A 19,806-nucleotide genomic window follows, 5' to 3' on the forward strand; every position below is an offset into this window, starting at 1 on the left:
ATTTAGTCAACAGGGCTTTCACTGTAAATAATTTAGGTTTTACTCCTGAGAAACCAACAACATAAAGTATAATATTTTGAGAACTTTATTTTGTCTAAACATGTCTTAAACTTACAATTTGGGGGTGTGGGGTATGATTGCAATCATTTCAAAATACTCATGGCTTCGGCTGCTTCATTTCCAGTCCTACAACGTGCATCCATGGACAACGCAACTAACTGCGCTATACTAAAACTCATCCCCATCCATCATTTATAACCGTACTTTCAAAACTATTTGGAATAGTCACCTGAATGTGGCATGTTTGTGATTTTAAACTATGGCTTCAAGTTTAAATCACGACTTTAAAAAAGAGAAAATGTCCTGTTGGATTTCTGTTCTAAATATGCTCTTCAAGTGCATGTAAAAATATAAGGGGAAAGTGGGCCAGACTTTATTTCTGGGAAATCTGAAAACAACAACGCAATCTCTCTTCGTGGCCAGTTTGATCACTGAAGTTTAAAGATTGTACAAAAAAAAAAAAAAAATACAGTTATAAGCTTTATCTTCTCAGACTATCAATTTTACAACATTAAGAACCTAAATCTAAAAGTATAAACAGTCTTGGCTGAAATGTATTCCTATATTCTTCTCTACTAAAGATTCAAAGTTTGCAAACATCAAACTTATAACTTAACAGACTGTTATTTAGTAAAAATGAATTTTGATTTTGAAGTAAGCTATTTGCAAAGGAAACAGCGTGAGGAAGATTGGGACCTGAAATCTTTCTATTATGTGCACGTTTTAAGTAATATATGTAAAGTGTCTGCCCTGTGTTAAAACGTAAAGGGTATTTTCATTATTCCTTAATATAGAATCAAGGCTTTCCTTTTCAGGAAAAAGGCCCAAAAATAAAAACCTACTCCCTCATACATAAATTATTTTTCTTCTGCTTTTTAGCCATTTGATTCAGCTCCACTTTTTATAAATGTAGAAAAAAAAAATGACATGAAAAACAACGTATTGATTGTTTTGTCCAAGAAATTGCTGTCTCTCAGTGCATGCAGCCCGAGTCATGAACACTGTAAGAAGTGAAAAAAATTTTCTAAAATGCATTAAACCTTTGCTTTTTGAATTTGAAAAAAAAAAGCTGCAATGGATCTGATCACATGTCTTGAACCTGACCGTGACCCGTGAAGTTTGAAGGTTCACTCACCGGTCGGCTGGATGCGAAGTTGTGTTTTTTCACTCTGCTTGCGGGTCATGGCGAACCAGCTTCCGTCGGGATCCTGGATCCACTCGACTGCCTGACAGTAGAGCAGTCCCTGGTCTACGGGCTGAAGCTTGTGAATGGTCAACCTGTAGGACGTCGCACTGGTTTTATCCAATCTGAGATCCCCCGCTGCCATCCTCTGCCGATAAGGTCCTCCAGAGCGCAGGACAAAGTCCCTCGACAGAGTGACCAGCTCCTGAGGTGGGGCGGCTGCATCCTCAGGGGACCTGAGGTACCAGCCCACCGACAGGTGGGTGTGCTGCATCGTGGTTCGAGACACCTCGCAGTTGAGCTGTAACGTGTCACCCTCCACTTTGGACAGGGTCTGGGGAGGAGCTGTTACCATCAACGAGTCAGGGATGACTGAAAAATAAAGAAATCAAAAATAAAGAAAGTTATGATCATCGTCAAGATATTCAGATGGCACAAGATGAGGATGCCTGCCCATGGGTTTCGCTAAAGTGTTAGCTTATCAGCTTGTCGTGTAGTGACTTGCAAAGGTATTCAGATAGCCTTTTCAGTTATAGCCCAAAACCTCATTATGTTTAATTTGGGGTTTTCTGAGAGAGAACACCACAAAGAAGTGCATATCTGTAAAGTGAGCGAAGATTGAAATACCTTTCTTGTCCCACAATGGGGAAATTTTGGTATGACAGTGGGAAAAACATGTAGACAGGATTCACCAGTCACACACTAGATTAAGTAATATGAGTAAACAAGCTGATTTAAAGTTATATTCTAAAGCAGAAGGGATTGAACTTAACCGAAAGGCAATAAAGGAAAATATTGTGCAATTATGAATAGATAATATGGTATATTCAAGTGAAAATGCACACATGTTAAAAATTTAAACATTCAAGTTAAATAGAGAAACCACAGCAGCCAATTTACAGAACATTATGGAATATTTATGATTGTACAGGCAAACACTTCAGAGAAGCTAAAGCATCTGCAGATGCACACTGGTGTCTGAGAGACAGTGTAAATGATTCTTGATTAAATTAAAAACCAAAGCAACCATTAGGTTGTTTGTAAAAACGAATTAAATGGTGGGGCTGGACAATAATTCAATAACAATATATATCAATCGATAGTTGTATGGTTCAATATGAAAAACAGGGGTCAATAAACACGCATTCTAGCTTATGTAGGTTAATACTACAGTCATTACATCCTCCCAACCAATCAAACCCAGGAAAGCGCCATCAGTCCTCAGAGAGCACGTGCTGTTTTTTTCTTTTTTAACACTTAGTTTTTGTAAAAAGTTGGTTGAATAAAGGGTTGTGTTTGAATCCATCTATTTAAAAATAGGTCATTAAGCAACAGCATAAAATGGCCAGTGTTGCACTTAAAATTTAGCACTTAAAATTTACATTTTGAATTGTTTTGATAATTATCAATATCGATCAATTTGATTTCTATTTTATCGACATGCTTTTATTCTATATCGTCCAGCCCTATTAAATGGTATGTATTTTTCCAATATTTTATTTTACAAACGTGGGCTTATAATAAAACATGCCAGCCTCTGAGTATCTCACCCACTGTTTAAGGTGTCACACAAAAATGTAAAGCATGGCACAACAACAAACCTACAAAGTCATGACCGTCCATCGGAACCGACAGGCTGGGCAAGGAGAGCCTGATCAGAGAAGCAGCCAAGAGGCCCGCGGTTCGTCTGGAGGACGTAGAGATCCATTGGTGTGGCAATCGGTATTTATAAACTTCACAAATATGGCATTCAAAGAAGAGCGGAAAGAAGAATCCCACGAGGAGAACTGATTAAAGAAAACATCTCTTGTTTGCCACGAGCAATGTGATGGACACAGCAAACATGGAGAAAATTCCTTGGTCAAAAGAACCAAAATTTAAAGGTATACTATGCAACCGGGGTTGATTTTCCAGCGAGGCTCCCCCAGAGGGCGAAAGTAAAAGTGCACTGTCATAAAGATGCTCAGCTGTTCTGGTTCCTCCGTCAAGCCAGGCGCGGTTGTTTTGAGCTTAGCAGACAGGCGAACGCAACGAAAAGTGGAAAAAACGGCAGTACAAACAATGACTAACACAGTGAAAGTATGAACATCAGGGTTTCCCGCAGCGCTATCTTGGCGAGGCGGCCGCATCGCCAAACTCACGGTACCGCCTCGCCAACATTAAAAAAAAATAAATAAATAAATAAAAAATAATAATAATAATAAAAAAAAAAACTGGATATGCTTGCATGTTTATTTGAGGGTAACACGCGGTTCTTTGTTGCTTTTGCGCGTGCATATAGTAAATGGCAGGGCAAAAACACATGGAGTTCTCGCCGTAAAGCAAGACCGACTCTCGTGGTATTGCACGAGACTTCTGAGCCTGTGGGTGCGGGCTGAGGGCTCTTGCAATTGCAAGTATGGTATTTCCCCCACAGACCACCAGGGCGGCCGAGAAAACCTTTGTTCGACCTGAAATGACTCATTTAATCATCCAAAACTGTATGGAACACATTAATTAACTGAAAAATGTTGCATAGTATGCCTTTTAACGTTTTGGGCTACATGAAAAATGCTATGTGTGGAGTTCAACCAACACCGCTCCTTATTCCTGAACATACATCCACTGTTATGAAATATGGGGGCAGCATCAAGCTATGGGGAAGCTTTTCTTCATCAGGGAAGGTGATGCTGGACAGAGATAATGGAAACAGGGACGGGGTTAAACACAGAGCAATCTTGGTAGAAAACCTGTTAGAGGAAGAAAACGACTCAGGATCGGAGGAGGCGTATCTTCCTGTGGGACAACAACCCTACCCATACAGTCAGAGCTACAATAAAATGGTTCACCCAAAAGTATAACTGGCTCGGTCGAAATTCTGATCTAAAGCCAATCTTTGAAAATCTTTAATTTTAAAAATATTTTAGGTACATGAATATTTTTGCAAGGCCCTGTATATATATATATATATAATTTGTTGTTTTTCAAATGCTTGAGTGCTTAAATACCATTTTTAGTTTATCATACCATTACAGGGGTGTGAAAATAAACACCCGTGCAGCTGTAAGTGCCAAATAATCGGATTCGCTCAGAGAGGAAGGTGCAAAGAAAAGGCGTTAATGCAAACAACCTTTTGTTCAGATGTGACCGCCCTCCATCTCCTCATCCATATATGACTTTCACATGACACTGTGTGTTGATGGCTTTTTCCTCTATCTCGCACAGCCAGATACCTCTAGGGGTGCTCCTGGCACTGCTTTAAGTCTGATTATATCCCATATTGATGGTTAAACCGAACACAAGCCGAGATTCTATCTTGAAACATCTCAAACATTTTTATTAATAATCACATGAACTAAATATACGAACATCAAGTCAAAAAAATATCTATAATAGCTCAGTGCTATCTACAGTACAAGGGGAGGGAAAACAGAGTGCAGAAAACAAGCCAGATGGCTTGAACAGAGGAGATGAGAGAGCGGGACGCTCAGGTGCAAGGAAGGAAGAGAGACATCAAGATGTGAGAATTTCAGAAGGCTGGAAACGCTCAGCAGGACGACAGAAATAAACATGTAAAGCTTTTTAAAGAAACGCGTTTAGCTGAGAGAGTATTTTTGGACCTGTACCAGGGAGCCACGCTTATGTGTGCGCGGAAAATACAAAGGGAGGATTTCAGACAGGATAGAAGAATCCAGAGCTTAATGCATTATTGAGAGCTAAATGCTAGAGAGGTCAAAATGTCAGCAGGGCACAAGGCCATGAATTAACATCAAGGTCAAGAATAAGACATTTATTAAATTTAGAAAATAAGCTGTGATTTTATGCGACAGTCATGTTATTATTATGAGTGAATCTTTAGAGCTATAACGCCAGAGTACACCATGTTTTATCAACAAGTTGAGTGTTACAGAGCTCTATGGCTGCTGGCACACTGTCAATGTGAATAATCTGCATGTTTAAACAGCTTTTTTTTACATTTCTAGTGCTTTGACCAGAGCCAGTTGAAGACATAAGCAGCTGCTTGGTGCCCGCTGTCGACCTGGGGGCCCCGGAGGTCTTGAAATAATGCATAAAAGTTTACAAAATGTGCTGATTTTTAAAGACACAAAGCATATAGGACAATGGTTTATAGTAAATATGCACACAGAAATTGGATTGTTATCAGCTTTTATGCTTCATCGGGCCCTGATCAGTAACCGAGCAGTCTGGGAAAGATCTGATCTTTTTCCGATCGGCGAATGCACCGCATGCACAAGAAAGTCTGCGATAGGCTGGCAGCAGAAAATGAGAAGGTTTATCAGGAGGATGTTGTTATCCCTTTTTAGCATTCAATTTGTAGCCGCCATGAAAGAAACTGGATTTAAAAATGTTGGCAGCTTTTTGGCCAATTTTTAAAAAGGGTTTACGTTCTCTGGGATATATACAGGGACTGCTGGTTTTATAATGGCAGCTGTGCTAACAATGTTAATCAATCAAAAGATTGTAACAGATGCCCTTATATCGTTGTTCTTAGGAGAAACCTGCATTAATAAGTAAAGGGTTTAATTTTCATCGGTGCATCTGCAGTTTAGATACGATATTTTCCAGTTTTTCCAGTTATTTTATGATGGTCCAAGTCCACTTTGCTCTTTGCCCTGATTAGCTAAAACCGTTATATTGTATGCTATTCATACAATATAAAAACAATAGTCATCTACTGCGAGTTAGGTAAGATACTATCTGCTGATGATCGTTAAACGGAACCACTTTGGAAAGGTTGGCTCATTAGTTCACTTTTGAAATAAGTTGAGGAGAATGCAAAATGTAAGAGTGCTCAGGCGTGGATTATGTATAGGAGGGTATCGGTGTATTCATGTTATGGTTCAGTAATAATATGCTAACAATGTGGAAATATTATTAGCATTTGATTGCATAGTAGCTTCAGTTTGCAATAATATGGTTGCAATAGGGTGATTGTGGAAATGCCACAATTACTAGATTAGCATTAATTACAGATCAGAGGAAAAAACATGTCTCTATACTGAGTTCTGAATGCACATTTGACATTAACGGAGACAATAAAACTGCATCTTCTTAAGTGTGTTTGAGTGCTTAAAAACAAAGCCTGGTTTAATGACAGAAAGATCAGGGTTCGGTCACTGCTAATTAAACAAACGGAGGAACAAAGACAAAAGGATGAAAGAAAAGCCTACTGATTTCAGAGTGAAGAGGCTTGACATTTGGTTTGCTTGAGTTTAACAAGGCACTCTGAGACAAACAACAATAAAGCAAAAGTAACAGGAAATGAGCGCAAAAAAAAAGAACCAAGTGGGTCAGATTGAGCTGCACTCTAATGAGGTGTTACACTCGGGAGGGGCATAAACTAAGTCAAGACAAGACTAAACTGTTTTCTGCAACACTTTCTGACATTCTTGAAAACGCAGATGGGCTCTGACTGAAAGCGACCTTCAAATTGTTCGAATTGAGTGTTTCAAAAGCCTTCTAGCTGCTCGGGATACAAATGAAAGTCGTAGGCAGTAGTAAAAGGCTCATAAAGCTGTCCTGTTGGTGCATTTATCTGTGGGCTGTGAGACAAAAATGACTAACATGTGAATCACACAGAGTATGTGTTTGTGCTGTGTGAAAAAACTTTACATTTTCTACCCATCTTGTGCTGAGCTTTTGTTTGTAATGGCTGTGACTTCTGGGTGGTAACTGCTCAATGCAATCGTCTCTTAAACTTGTTTTCTCCTACAGAATGATTTAAAAAGAAAAAAAAAAACCTGATTGAGCCTTTGGTGGTATCAGAGCTGGAATTGAGCTACTCCCCAGCCCATTGTTCAGCTCTTCTGAAGCACGGCAGACTTAAGGTGTTCTCTGCTGCACTGGTGGTTTGCTCTTTTATAGCTCATCCTTCAATGCCCAGTACGGTGAAGGCAATTGCTGAATGATGTGGCCTCAAGCCCTCTGCATCTTACCTCCAGTGGCAATCAATCTTCACTGTTAACGCATTGCCTGCACCGGGTGAGGACTCTTTTATACTTGGAGCATTTCTTTTCGAAGGCCTTTTAAAGGCCTTTCCGGAGCGGTAAGGCCTAGTCAGCTCCGGTAATAAGCTGTGCTAGATGGAGCCCGACAAGGCACCACATTTAGCTTCAGACTAGCTGTTTCAATGTATTGTGGGGTGATTCTTTCAGGACTTGATTATGCCGTCAACTGTAATTTCCATCAATGGATAAAAAAAATGACATCTGCGCTGAAGTTTCTCCTCAGTCCTAGGGGAAAGGGCAAGATTTGACAGAGGTGAGGGGTTTAGCGCTACCGTCATGTGCTCCTTAACCTGATAAAACTGAGCTTCCCAGAGCCGAACCCAACCTGACCAAGGCACAATAAAAATCAGCTGTGATTTCTCAGTTGCTGTGATGTCCATTAGAAGCGCAAATAAATGGTTTATCACTGATGCTATCACCAGCTGTTGAATCATATTTTATGCACGAGACAGCCATGCTGGATTTAAAGGTTGGGACTGTTTGCGAAACCTCCGAAATCAGAGCTCCGATTTAGTGGGCTTTCCAATTGATTTCTCTGGCTGTAAACACAAAAAGTACAACTTCAAAGTGAAAAAGGAATGCAGTGCTGGATATACTGTCTAAAGAACCATCACATACGGTCTTTGTGCATGCACCCTGCATATTTATCCCGACTACTTTGCCTACTCATATTTCCCCACAGAAGTACACCCAACACACATAATAGTCTTAGTTTGTTGCTATTGAAAGTCCTTTTAAAAAGTTTTCAGCCCTCTCCGTTTCATCCAGAACTCACTTTAGTCACATTTTAATGAAATTGGTTGGGCTTCCGAGCCTTGATGCCAAGACTTGATGAGATCTGACTAAACAAAACTCTGGATTAGCACGCGGACATTACAAATTTTAAAACACACAAGAGCAGTCAAACACCCGAGGGTTAAACAACAGATGTCGCTGCTCTTCACAGCTTTATCGTCCACAGAGCGCTGCGTTAATTCAAAGCAGAAGTCAAAACAGCATTACAGAGTTTGCATTTTGGTTGTGTGATTTTCACGGGTCGTTTCTCCAATTGATACCTCACCGACAAACCTATAATCAGCTCCAGAAGCAAATTAACGTAAACGTTTTATTTAGCAGAGACTACCTTAAAAACACTCAACTGAATTTATTATTTTTTTAGCTGAGAAACATCCAGGTAGTAACGCTGCTGGTCGACAGCTCTTCGGGTCGGCGGGTGGTCCTTTCAGCTAGGCTGGTGTTAACAAACATATACAGAAATCACTTCTATAGATGGTCTGGATTTAGCTCTGTCAAGGCGAGTTTGTGATCTTGGTGAGGTTGTTAACTTCTCTCTCTCTCTCTCTCTTTCAAGTCAACAATGAGTGAATGGCAGCCTCAAATAGACCTACAGTTACCACAACGACGCACCTACGCTACAACCTGCCTTTGCCATAGCAACCCTCCCACATGATGCTTTCTGGCCGCTGAGAATAGTCCAGAGTTACTATAACAACTGTACCCACCAACACCAACCAGGTTCCTAAACTGAGTCATGTCCCATCCACAGATACACCTTAAACAGAGGCGAGAAACAACGAGCAACATCATCAAGTCCCGCTTCTTCAACCGACATTTAACACTTTGACCTCCCCCCAGTCAGTGGAGTCGGTCTTTCTGATGAAGCCCTGCTGGAATCCGACTAAATCAGTCAGTCAGTCTCAGCCTTTTTCTTTAAGGCTAAGATCGTAAACAAACCAAGATCCTTCAACATCCCTACTGACCTCAATCTGTGAGGGATTAGGAACAGCATGAGCTGACATTCTTGGGCACTAGCACTCTTGTTTCCCACTTGTGAGGACATTGTATTGCCTTAATCTACCTGCCGGATGCGAAACTGCAACCATCCGGACAGGTTTCAAAGCTTCCTTTGGACACATTTAATGTTTATCTTTGAGGTAATAAAGACATGAAGGAGATACTTTGCACATTTTGCAATTTTAAAGAAATCACACATGCATGAATATAATGCAATCAAGTCTGGAATCTTTGCTGTGATTTAAATGCGACTCGAGTCTATGTGGCAAACTAGTGTCCCCATCTTTGCTAGACGTTTTAAGAAATATACACCATTTCAATAACAGCAAATGCTCTAATGTCCATTTTAAATCTGCTTGCTCTTGAAAAGGAGACCCCATGCCTCAAAGAGCTGTAGCCTTATTAATAAAAGCAAAAAACAAACAAACGTTTTGTTAAACATTAAATGCAAGCTGCACAAAAGTGTTGAGGTTGTGAAAAAAAGAAAAAAAGAAAAACTGGTGATATATTTCTGTGCTATAAATGGAGCAACGAAGTTACATCTGTGATAAGAACCAGAGAAAGTCACAGCGTTGTGAAGAACAGACTGACACCGAACTGTCGGGGGATTTCTTAAACTGACGTGACAGATTGTTGGTTCGACAGGACATATGGAAAACTGACAGAAATTGTTAGAAAGGAAAATGTAGACAATTTGAAGAAGAACACGTGAGTAAATGGAGACGTCTGCACAGGCTTGCTTCATCCGAAGAGGTCAACAGACCTGAACCGAAAGGTAAAAAAACAAACAAATAAAAAACAATTCTCTCCAGCTCTTAGAAAACTAATGCTGCTATTGTAAACTGTGCCAGATTCTCTTGAGATGTTTCTTTATTAGCAGTTACAGCTAAAAATCATCAGTTGCTTAAAGTAAAAGATGCCGAATGGTAAGCAAAAGCTATCCCTCTGCCTCTCATCCTAAATCTGACTTTAGAGTCCACCTTCCTGACTATTTGTAATCTACTAATAATCTCAAACCTTCTAAAAGTCTCCAGCATTTTCTTTCAAACATTGTTTACATCGGACTTAAACCCAAAACAAAAAAAAAAAAATGTATGATGCTATTTTCTCAAAAAATAAATGCAGCCACTATAACAAAAAAAAAATTAAAAAAAAATGCATTTTTGTAAACGAAAAGCAATATTTTCAATTTTCCTTACTATCCTTGACCAAAGTTCAGCGCTGAAGCTAATAGGAGAGCCTCATTGTAATTTTTTAAACATTTCACTGAATAGAAAAGAAAGCACACAAAATCGGGTGTTTATTGATGCGGAAATTTAACTTTGATCTACATGCTTTTATTTAGTAAAATATATAAATGTTTTAGACACTAATAATTTGCATATACTTCCTGTCTTACATAGCTCAAAATATAAGCTTAAAACTATGTTGACTGTTAGTTCACCAATAAATCAGGTAAAATCAGAAACTCGTGCACACAGTGAAGAACGGCATCTTGATTGGCACTGGCGCTGCCGGTTCGCCATAAGTCTTTTAACCTCTCTTCCTGCTCTACCTCATCTGCATCTTTAGCTTTCATCTCCCTATATTCCTGATCCACCCTTAGTTTTTTTTTTTTTTTTTAGCTTTCTGAAGTGACTGACGCTCGTCAACCCTCCAGCTGGCCTTTTAAGTCCAAACACGCGAGGTGAGAAGTGTGAGGGGGCAAAAGGACGAGACGACGAGAGGGGTGGATTTCGCAAAAGATGACAAGTAAAAGATGATTATTTATGAAGTCTCATCTGTGCGCGCTGCATGCCTGCAGTGTTCGGCATCGTCTCATACTGTGGAGTTACAAAAGCAGAAAAATGAAAAAAATTAAATCAATGGGGGGAAGAAAAAAAAAATCACAAATACATGGTGTTTTTTTTTGTTTTTTTTACTTTTAATGCTTGTAGAAATAATGTTTTATCTTTAAAGATTGAGCATCTGAGAGTCCAGGTTCATCTGTGATGTCTTTTCATAAGGGCGGGTGATTAGTGGAGGAACTGCTGGGATTCATGTCGCCTCCTGCCACGGCTTCAAATGTTCAGCATTAGTGGTTGTTGGCTGATATAACCCGCCTGTTTGTATTTATTCAGTAATGAATTTGTGCAACCCTTTCACAGTTTTGAATTTGATATTATGAGTAGGAGTATTGTCATAATTAGTCATAATAAAATTAATTTCCAAAAACTTGGGAACAGATAACTGCAAAAAAATATCTATAAATATATAAGTGCATGAAGGGCTTTTTCAGACTCTGGTCAGAGGTTTACATCCATTGCCCTTACGGGTGTGCAATAAAATCTAAATGAAAATGCATAATGGTGTACAGATTTACAAAACTTGATCACTTGGAACTCTAAAGCACTGATTTTATTGTCTATTGGAAACATCCACCTTGGTGGCATTTTTCAAAATGTGTTTGAGGGCGGAGTTGAACCTTCACATTGAGGTGAGTTACACTTTAAGCAAATATGTACAACATAAACACAAAGCATGATCTAATTACCTTTATTTCAAACAGAATTGCACCACTGATTCCAGGTTTTCCTAAAACATATTGGTTATTGCGATCATAATATTTGTATCTATGTGTATTTGATACAAAGACTTTAGAACAAAAAAGAGGATAAACATCTACAGAATTTAGCAGTGGTTTTAAGTGGAATATTATACCCGATACACTAAGATTATTTCCAAACAGCTGAATTTGTCTTTCCTGTAAGAAAGAGAAAAGTGTGGGAGCCTTTTTTTTTCAGCCAGCTGACCAGCAGTGAGCCGCAACAGGAGGGAAGGAGCAGCACTGTGTTACTCTAGGCTGCACTGAAGCACGTTCTGTGGCGTCTCATAAAAAGCACTTTAAATCATAGGAACAGTGTCATTAAATATAATAAATTTTGAAGCTTTAACTTTTAAAACCTCGTGTATCCTGATACTGGTAACTGACCCATGCCTCGTGCAGCTAAGAGAAAATTCACAATAAATTTAAACGTGCACACCCAGTCCCCAATTTTAAAAATTTGAGTTGTTGGTTCCATAATTCTACCACTCTGAAACATTTCAGTGGTTGAAGCAAATCATTAATTATTTTGACATTCACATTTGCCCGAGGTGAGTGTATCCAAACGTCTGACAATAACCTTATAGCCACATTTCAAAGTAACACATTCACGTCTTTTATACCAATTTTACTGAAGAGTACCCCAAATCTTCAGCCACGGCCGCGCCGGGTGATGGTCTTGAGCGTCTGTTTGTGTGCATGCGCGTTGCTGCAACGCAAATGGCCACTTGGCAGAGCCAGCAGGGTAATTATCGTTAATTACTCTGTGAAACTAAGAGCACTACTGAGAGGAAAACAGAGCGAGTGGGTGAGATCCTCAGCTTCTACTTCACACGAGTCCAGCCCCACGGCACGGCAGACGTCACTCTGTGACCCAGAATGCCTGCAGCACATCCAGATGTACTAGGTCAGAAGAAGGTAAAGCGAAGAGAAATGCGTACGGCAAAACTCTGCCTACACCTGACTTTTGCAATCCCGTATCATGGTCATTCACATCCTCAGCGGCTTTGATATTTTCTGCGAGAGCTGTTGATGAGTCAGAGTGAGGGTTGGAGTGGTTCAACTGAGATATTGGAAGAGAGGAAAGTGGGAGGAAGAAAAAGAGACAGAGGAGGGAGACAAAGAGGAAGAAAATAACTAAGATGAATAAAAAGGCAAATGTTCTTTTAGCTGATGCATCCAGCACACACACAACTCAGATCTCAGGCCCGGTAATGGGAGGGAAAAAGATCAGTTACACAAAGTCTGTAGCTTACATATAGACAATATACCTTACATTGTATCCCGCTTCCTAAATTCATATTTACATGGGTTAGACAGGTTCATGTCTAAACCTACCCCTAACCCAAAGTCTGGTAAATGACTGTCTTCTCAAAACACAACTAAAACCATTTCAAACATCTGAGAGTAACCAAAGCAAAGTCTCTCAAACTGTGGTCTGTACGCTCAATGTTCCCAGGAGCTTAAAACTAGGATAAGATAAGGAGCGAAACAAGGGAAAAAAAGGGCCAATATCAGAATAACGACTTAGCTGCAAATAAGAGGCATGTGGTAGCAGTCTGTAATAAAGAACAAAGCAATGCGTGGGGAGGAAAGGACAAGAGTTGAAGGGTTTCACTTGGGATCTGTGTCCACAGCAGGGGGTACATCCATAATACAACATATGCATATGATCAAATGAGGCCTTCTCTCTAATTGAATTTGAAAAACAAAACAGCTCTTTTTTGAGCGTCGCTCATACTGTTTTATGTGTTTTTTGCCTAATTATGCAAAATATGTGCATAAAGGTTGATGTACGCGAGACCGGAAAAACCACTTAAGCTGAAAGAAGAGCCAAAAATGTTTTCTCGTTGTAAGACGGCGGCTGTCAAACTTGTCGGCTAAAATGAGAAGTGAAGTCGGCAGGCCTTATCAGTTGCAGCCAAGCAGCAGCTAACAAGGCTCTATTAAAGCAGATGTAGCCAGAAAAAAAAAGACACCACTGAACACTTATTGTTGTGTAAAACAATAGCTCTCTTTTTTCTACTCTGGCCCTCCACTAAATGTGCATGCGGACAGTTTTGGAAATCACATCCTCTACGTGTTGAGAAAATCGATGGGGACAGTCCGGTTTTGCGTTTCTTGGACTATCACTAGTGTTTTTTTACTACTCAAGTGGGTTCCAGTGCTTAACCAGGACTGGTGCTGGAGCTGAACATGTTCTATCATAACCAGCTGCCCTTGTCGCAGTTAAAGAGCCAGCCTGTTGCAACTGATTAGATGGAGGGAACATCATCTTTTCTAAGCCTACTCAATTAAAATGTACTTGTCAAACATTGGCCGAAGGAGGATTTCTAAAAAGCTGTCTGACATGCCGCGCATCAACTAACTCTGTGATGGAGGTTCCCTGACTCATTAACTGACTTGTCATTTATGTCAGAATTCAATGTTTTAACAGGTCTTAAACTTGGCACACCCAGTAAAAACTAACTTAGGAGTTTCAATCAGAGCATTTATAAAATTATGATTGATTGCTGGTTTCCATGAGGCCACCTCCAACTTCTGCTTCTCTCAGTTAAGAGTTGTTGCTGAGATATCACCAGGTTTGTCCGTGCCACAAATGGTATTTGATTGGAGGAAACAAAGAAATGTACTTAGCAAGCAGGAAAACCAATTTAGCACTGGAAGTGTTTCGGTGGAACACCCCACTTGGCCTCTCAGCAAGACACTTCTGTGATAAAAGGCAACTCGACTCCTCCAGCGAGTCATGTCCCGCAGTGACGGGTGCAGTCAGTCGGCTGTGGATGTATAGACAAAGGATAATTCCTCTAAATGTTTCTCTTGATTAAAAGAGGTTGGTTGGTTGATTTTTTTTCCACAAAACTCAGAACATTTACAAATTTCTGATCATTACTGTCAGAGCTTTATTTGTAATCAGGTCTGACTGAGACGCAGCAAAGGTCATAATCAGAGTCTATTCGGAAAAACAGCACGGAGACCACCCACCCTTAGTTGCGCTGTTTGAATCTTAACTTATGTATGTGACAACAGAATATCCAGTATTTTTATCAGCACTTTGGCACCCTCAGTATTTTTTCCCAGTAAGTGATAATTATGTTCATTTCAGAAATAGCCTGCTTAAAGTTATTCAGAAAACAAGGCCTGAAAGTTAAATAGATTGCTATAATATAAAGTGTAACAATATACAATTTAGAGCATAGAATTTAGCCCTTAAAGCATAGCCAAAATAGTAATCAAATTATATCCTGGAATCGTTCATTCGACGTTTTGTTTGCCTTAACATACAATCAATTGTAACCAACTGCCACCTTCTCCTCCTTTTAGCACAAGTGTAAGGTTTGACACTGACGCAGCTAAAGTGTTAGTCAGAGCCATGAATAATTTTCACATTGCCAAATGTGAGCTTTAAAAGTAAATTTTTCATTGGCACAACATTTACTCATGTAATTAAAGCACCAGGGCCCGCATTAGCATATATTCCATTTGGCATCCAAAAAAACTTCTTTGAATAATGAAAAGTTCCAAAACATGTCAGTCTTCCTCTCTAATATATTCTGTCCTCGTATAAAATCAACCGAGCAGAGGATTGGAATGGATAGTTGAGGCTTTAATTGTCTCTTGTGTTGCATGTTAAGGTTCACATCCTTTTTGACCTGTGCTTTTTTTGTGTAAAATAGTCATATGAAGGTAGAACTGTGGGTCACATGCAAGTAGGGGTATCTCCTGTCAAGCTGGGGCAATGAGCGCTCAGAAGGCTGTTCAACCGATTGACTGATGGATGGAAACAGTTTCATTGATGGATGGGCAACTAGTTAAAAGCTTGGACTGATTGATGGACGGACGGACGGACAAAGGGTTTGGATTGAAGAATGAATGAAACAGCAAGACTGGATATGCATTTTTTTCTATTTGAAATGTTATGTTTCAAGGCATGGGAATCCTGTATTATTGACAATAACACTTTATCTAATTAAAGTGTGCTGTGGTTAGTCGTTCCCATTCATACAAACACAGAAGAATCAACAGGATAAAAGCACATAAATAAGATGTAACATGACACTAGCAGAGTTGACTAAAAGAAAAAAATAAATAAATCAAAGAGCTGGTTGTTAAGGCACAGGAGACTATGTTTGGAGCATTATCAGCCGACTTCTCTTGTTCCTTCCAGAAGTGGCTGCATTATACAGCCTAAAGGTGCAGGGGACAAGCGAGTTCTCCAGTCTCTCAGTGGAGCACCCCATGAGAGGAATCTGGAACTCACAGAACGTCTCTGGTGGGAGAAGAAGTTCAAGGGGTGGCTCTGATCTTGGAAAAGCATCTGTTCCACCACCTTCTCCGCAGAGTCTAGACACAGCCTCAGCACAGAGCGTGCCTTCTTTATGAGCCGATTCAGCCTCAGAATGTTTTTTTTTTTTTTTTTTTTTTTTAGCGCTGCCCCCTCCCAACACACAACACCATAAAAAGTACACTGGACACAACGGCCTGATAAAACATGTGCAAACCTGAAAGAGCCCAGCCTTCTTAGAAACGACATCCTGCTCTTGCCTTTCTTATACATATTGTCTGAATTTCCCGCCCAGTTCAGCCTCTCTATTTTGTTTCTACATTTTATTCCAACTTGGTTTTATTCTGTTTTATTTTCCTATATTTTAATCATGTAAAGCACTTTGCATTGTCTCTGTACTGAATTGTGCTATATAAATAAATTTGCCTTGTCTTGCCTATTGCCCCGCTGCAGCCCTAGGTACTTATAAGCGAAAACTACCTCAACCTCCGATCCATCTGTGATTATGGGCTCCAAATAAAAAAGGGTGACACCCAGAGAAAGTCGAGCACTACCTCCTTGGTTTAAGTGGCCACTAATGGGGCCGGTAAGGTCACATGAGTCACCAGCCCTATCCGTGATTCGGTTCAATGTGTTGGTCTTTGTGACTAGACAATCCCGACATGTCCCCTAATGGCACCGACGGTGAAGTTGTTTCGGTCAAATGTCTTAAGGAGTGAATGGCTGTAAAAGTAGCCAGGAAGTCAGGGCTGCACTTTATGTGTCAGAAAGATCAAACCTGAAATCTTCAATGAACCAACTGCCTTTTTGCAGTCCGTAAAACAAAATATTCAGTTTTCTAGCGATGTAGAGTAATGGCCAGCAGAGTAGTGACCAGATAAACTGGCAGTTCTTTGCTTGGTCATCTTTTTTGTGTAGCTGCTGTTTTATTTCTCTAGACTGAACATTCCTCACCACACTGCAAATACCACACAGCTGAACTTTTGACTGGGTGTTTTAGCCCTGGGGTAAGCCAGCTTCTGGAGTGAACTTAGGAAATATCAGTCTGGTCCAGTAGCCTTCTTGGGATAGTCATGTCTTGCATGACTGAGAATATATACCATTACATCCAAAATTACTGTTTTTGTCAACTCAAAATTGCAGAAATCCAGCCCCCATAAACCCCAGTTTTCAATCCACTGTGTTAGAAACGGTTCACAGATCAAAAATAGGTTTCAACTGCATGACGAATAGAAAGATTTAGTGGAAACAACCGAAAACACATTAGTAAACAACTGCCGTTTCAAATGTAAAACTAATGTAAAACTGAATGTCTGACACAATATTCAAATGATCAAGCAGAACTTTCACGCTGTACAATCACGTGGCTCCCAATCAAATCTTCTAAAACCGTGAACAAGATGTGAAAAGAGAAAGAGTTATAGCTGAAAGAAGTGAGAGGATATAAGATGTCTCACAGACGCCGTTATGAGATTTTAGTGCGGAGCTGTGAAGTCTTCTGCCAACCAAACATCACTCTCAGGGGGCAAGCGAGTGTGGAAGTATGTGTGTCCTGCGCTCGAACACAAAAGGTCAAAGCGGCTGAAAGGAAAACAGACCTCTGCACTATTTTTTCCCCTTGTCATGTCCAGGTCCGTGACAAGCAGAATCGTGCTCTGGCTGCCGTAGTTGGGCCAAACACATTTGCTTTACCAGCAAAGGACCTCTACATTTTATAAAGGGGGCTCCAAGCATTGTTTAGCCTCTCCTTACATCATCATTCATGTCCGTCCCACATCTCTCCTCTCTTCGAGACGTCCTTCCATCAATGCAGCACCACTCACCAGCCACTATATGGTGAGTGCATTTCTCATAAGTGGAGGGAATTGTCAGCTCCTAATTATCACTTCCTCTGTTTTTCATCACTTTTCTCCTCCGGCTCATCCTCTTCCCGACGGCTTTGCAGCCAACATTCCACCAACACGCCGTGTTGTTTATGGAAAAATGGGATGCAATTCTTTCCATACATTATTTTAACTGATAATCTGAGAAGTGTGGCACGTATATATATTCAGTTCCCCCGAGTCAGTACTTTATAAAACCACCTTATTCTGGAAATATAGCCACACAGTTGTCGGGGTATGTCTTTACCAATTTTGCACATCAACACTGACATATTTTCTTGTTCTTTGCAAAGTAGCTTAAGCTCAGATATCAGATTGGATGGAGAGCTTGGGTGAACATGGATTTCGCAGCTGTCTCCTTGTCTCTATCCTCCTCTCCCCATTTTTAGAGTGTGACTCTAAAAATAAGAGCAGTAACACCTGAATTTGGCTGTCCATTTATCATTGGACTGATGTCTCCTTTGGACCCTTCTCAGGAGAGCAATGAATTGTGCAGTCTGGCTTCTTGAACTCTGTGCAGCGCAGCAGGAATAACTTTTAGGATTGTATAGCGTCCAGGTTCTGTGTGATTGTTGGAATTGCTCCGTGTGTGCTGGACATTGAAGGTTGTTTTCAAGGTTTGCTCATCGACTCTGACCGGTGTTCCTATCCATGCTGAGAGAAAGAATCTCCACAGCATAACGCTGCCGCTCCCATGTTTCCCTGTGAGGACGCTGTGTATGCAGTGTTAGTTTTCCACCTTTTACGTGGAGGCCAAATGGTTTTATTTTGTTACCATCTAAGCAGAGCACCAACTTGCTCATTTTTGGTGTGACCCCATACTTGGCTTGTGGGCAAAGAAAAGTTTTATCAATGACCTACCCAAACACGCCGGGTGTCAAGCTTGAATGAATGACAGCTCTCCATCCTCTCAGACGAGTCTTAAAGGTATACTATGCAACCGGGGTTGATTTTCCAGCGAGGCTCCCCCCAGAGGGCGAAAGTAAAAGTGCACTGTCGTAAAGATGCTCAGCTGTTCTGGTTTCTCCGTCAAGCCAGGCGCGTTGTTTTGAGCTTAGCAGACAGGCGAACGCAACGAAAAGTGGAAAAAACGGCAGTACAAACAATGACTAACACAGTGAAGGTATGAACATCAAGCTTCCCGCAGCGCTATCTTGGCGAGGCGGCGGCCGCTGCCGCCGCCGCCGCCGCCTCGCCAAGCCGCGGCCCCTGCCGCAGCCGCCTCGTCCGTTTTATTATTATTATTATTATTTTTTATTTTTTTTTTTTTCTGTTGGCGAGACGCTACCGCCACCGCCTCGCCAAGCCGCGGCCGCCGCCGCCGCCTCGCCGCGGCTGCCGCGGTAGCGTCTCGCCAACATAAAAAAAATAAATAAATAAAAAATAAAATAAAAAATAATAATAATAAAAATAAAACTCGATATGCTTGCATGTTTATGTTGTTGCTTTCGCGCGTGCATATAGTGAATGGCAGGGCAAAAACACATGGAGTTCTCCCCGTAAAGCAAGACTTCTGTGGGTGCGGGCCATGAGCTCTTGCTCTTGCAAGTGCGGTATTTCCCCCACAGACCCCCAGGGCGGCCGAGAAAACCTTTGTTCGACCTGAAATGACTCATTTAATCATCCAAAATGGTATGGAACACATTAATTAACTGAAAAATGTTGCATAGTATGCCTTTAAAGAGGTATTCCCTCTTTGCACACACAAATAAACCCTCGTCCTGAGGAGTGAGTCAGCTAAACTGGGTCCCACAACCTCAAAGGATGTGCTGCTTGTTTGAGCAACAGACTAGAAGTGGTTAGGATTTTACTGCCTTTGTTTTGAATTATAAAACCCAGTCAATAAGTTAAGAACATCATAAATGTTTGTGTTTCATCTTACTAATCCTTTATTTTCAGAACATATTTGCATCTATGCCAGGGAGATCTATAGGGGGTGGTGTAGAAGCTGAGGATGAGCATCTCTGTTTAATGAAAACTGCTCCAATGGTGCAGAATCTGAAAGCAGA

The 19,806-nt window shown here is 40.6% G+C and overlaps 1 protein-coding gene across 1 annotated transcript in view; it reads right to left on the bottom strand.

Annotated features, from left to right (window-relative positions):
• Positions 1-19,806, bottom strand: part of igsf3 (immunoglobulin superfamily, member 3) — a gene marked incomplete at its 5' end in the record, with an annotated part of 98,908 nt that overhangs the window by 54,143 nt on the left and 24,959 nt on the right. Inside the window, 1 exon segment of the mRNA XM_036139215.1 lies at positions 1,196-1,615. Coding sequence (XP_035995108.1) covers positions 1,196-1,615 — 420 coding nt within the window.

Source organism: Fundulus heteroclitus, chromosome 7, assembly GCF_011125445.2.
Source record: "Fundulus heteroclitus isolate FHET01 chromosome 7, MU-UCD_Fhet_4.1, whole genome shotgun sequence".
NCBI lineage: Eukaryota > Metazoa > Chordata > Actinopteri > Cyprinodontiformes > Fundulidae > Fundulus > Fundulus heteroclitus.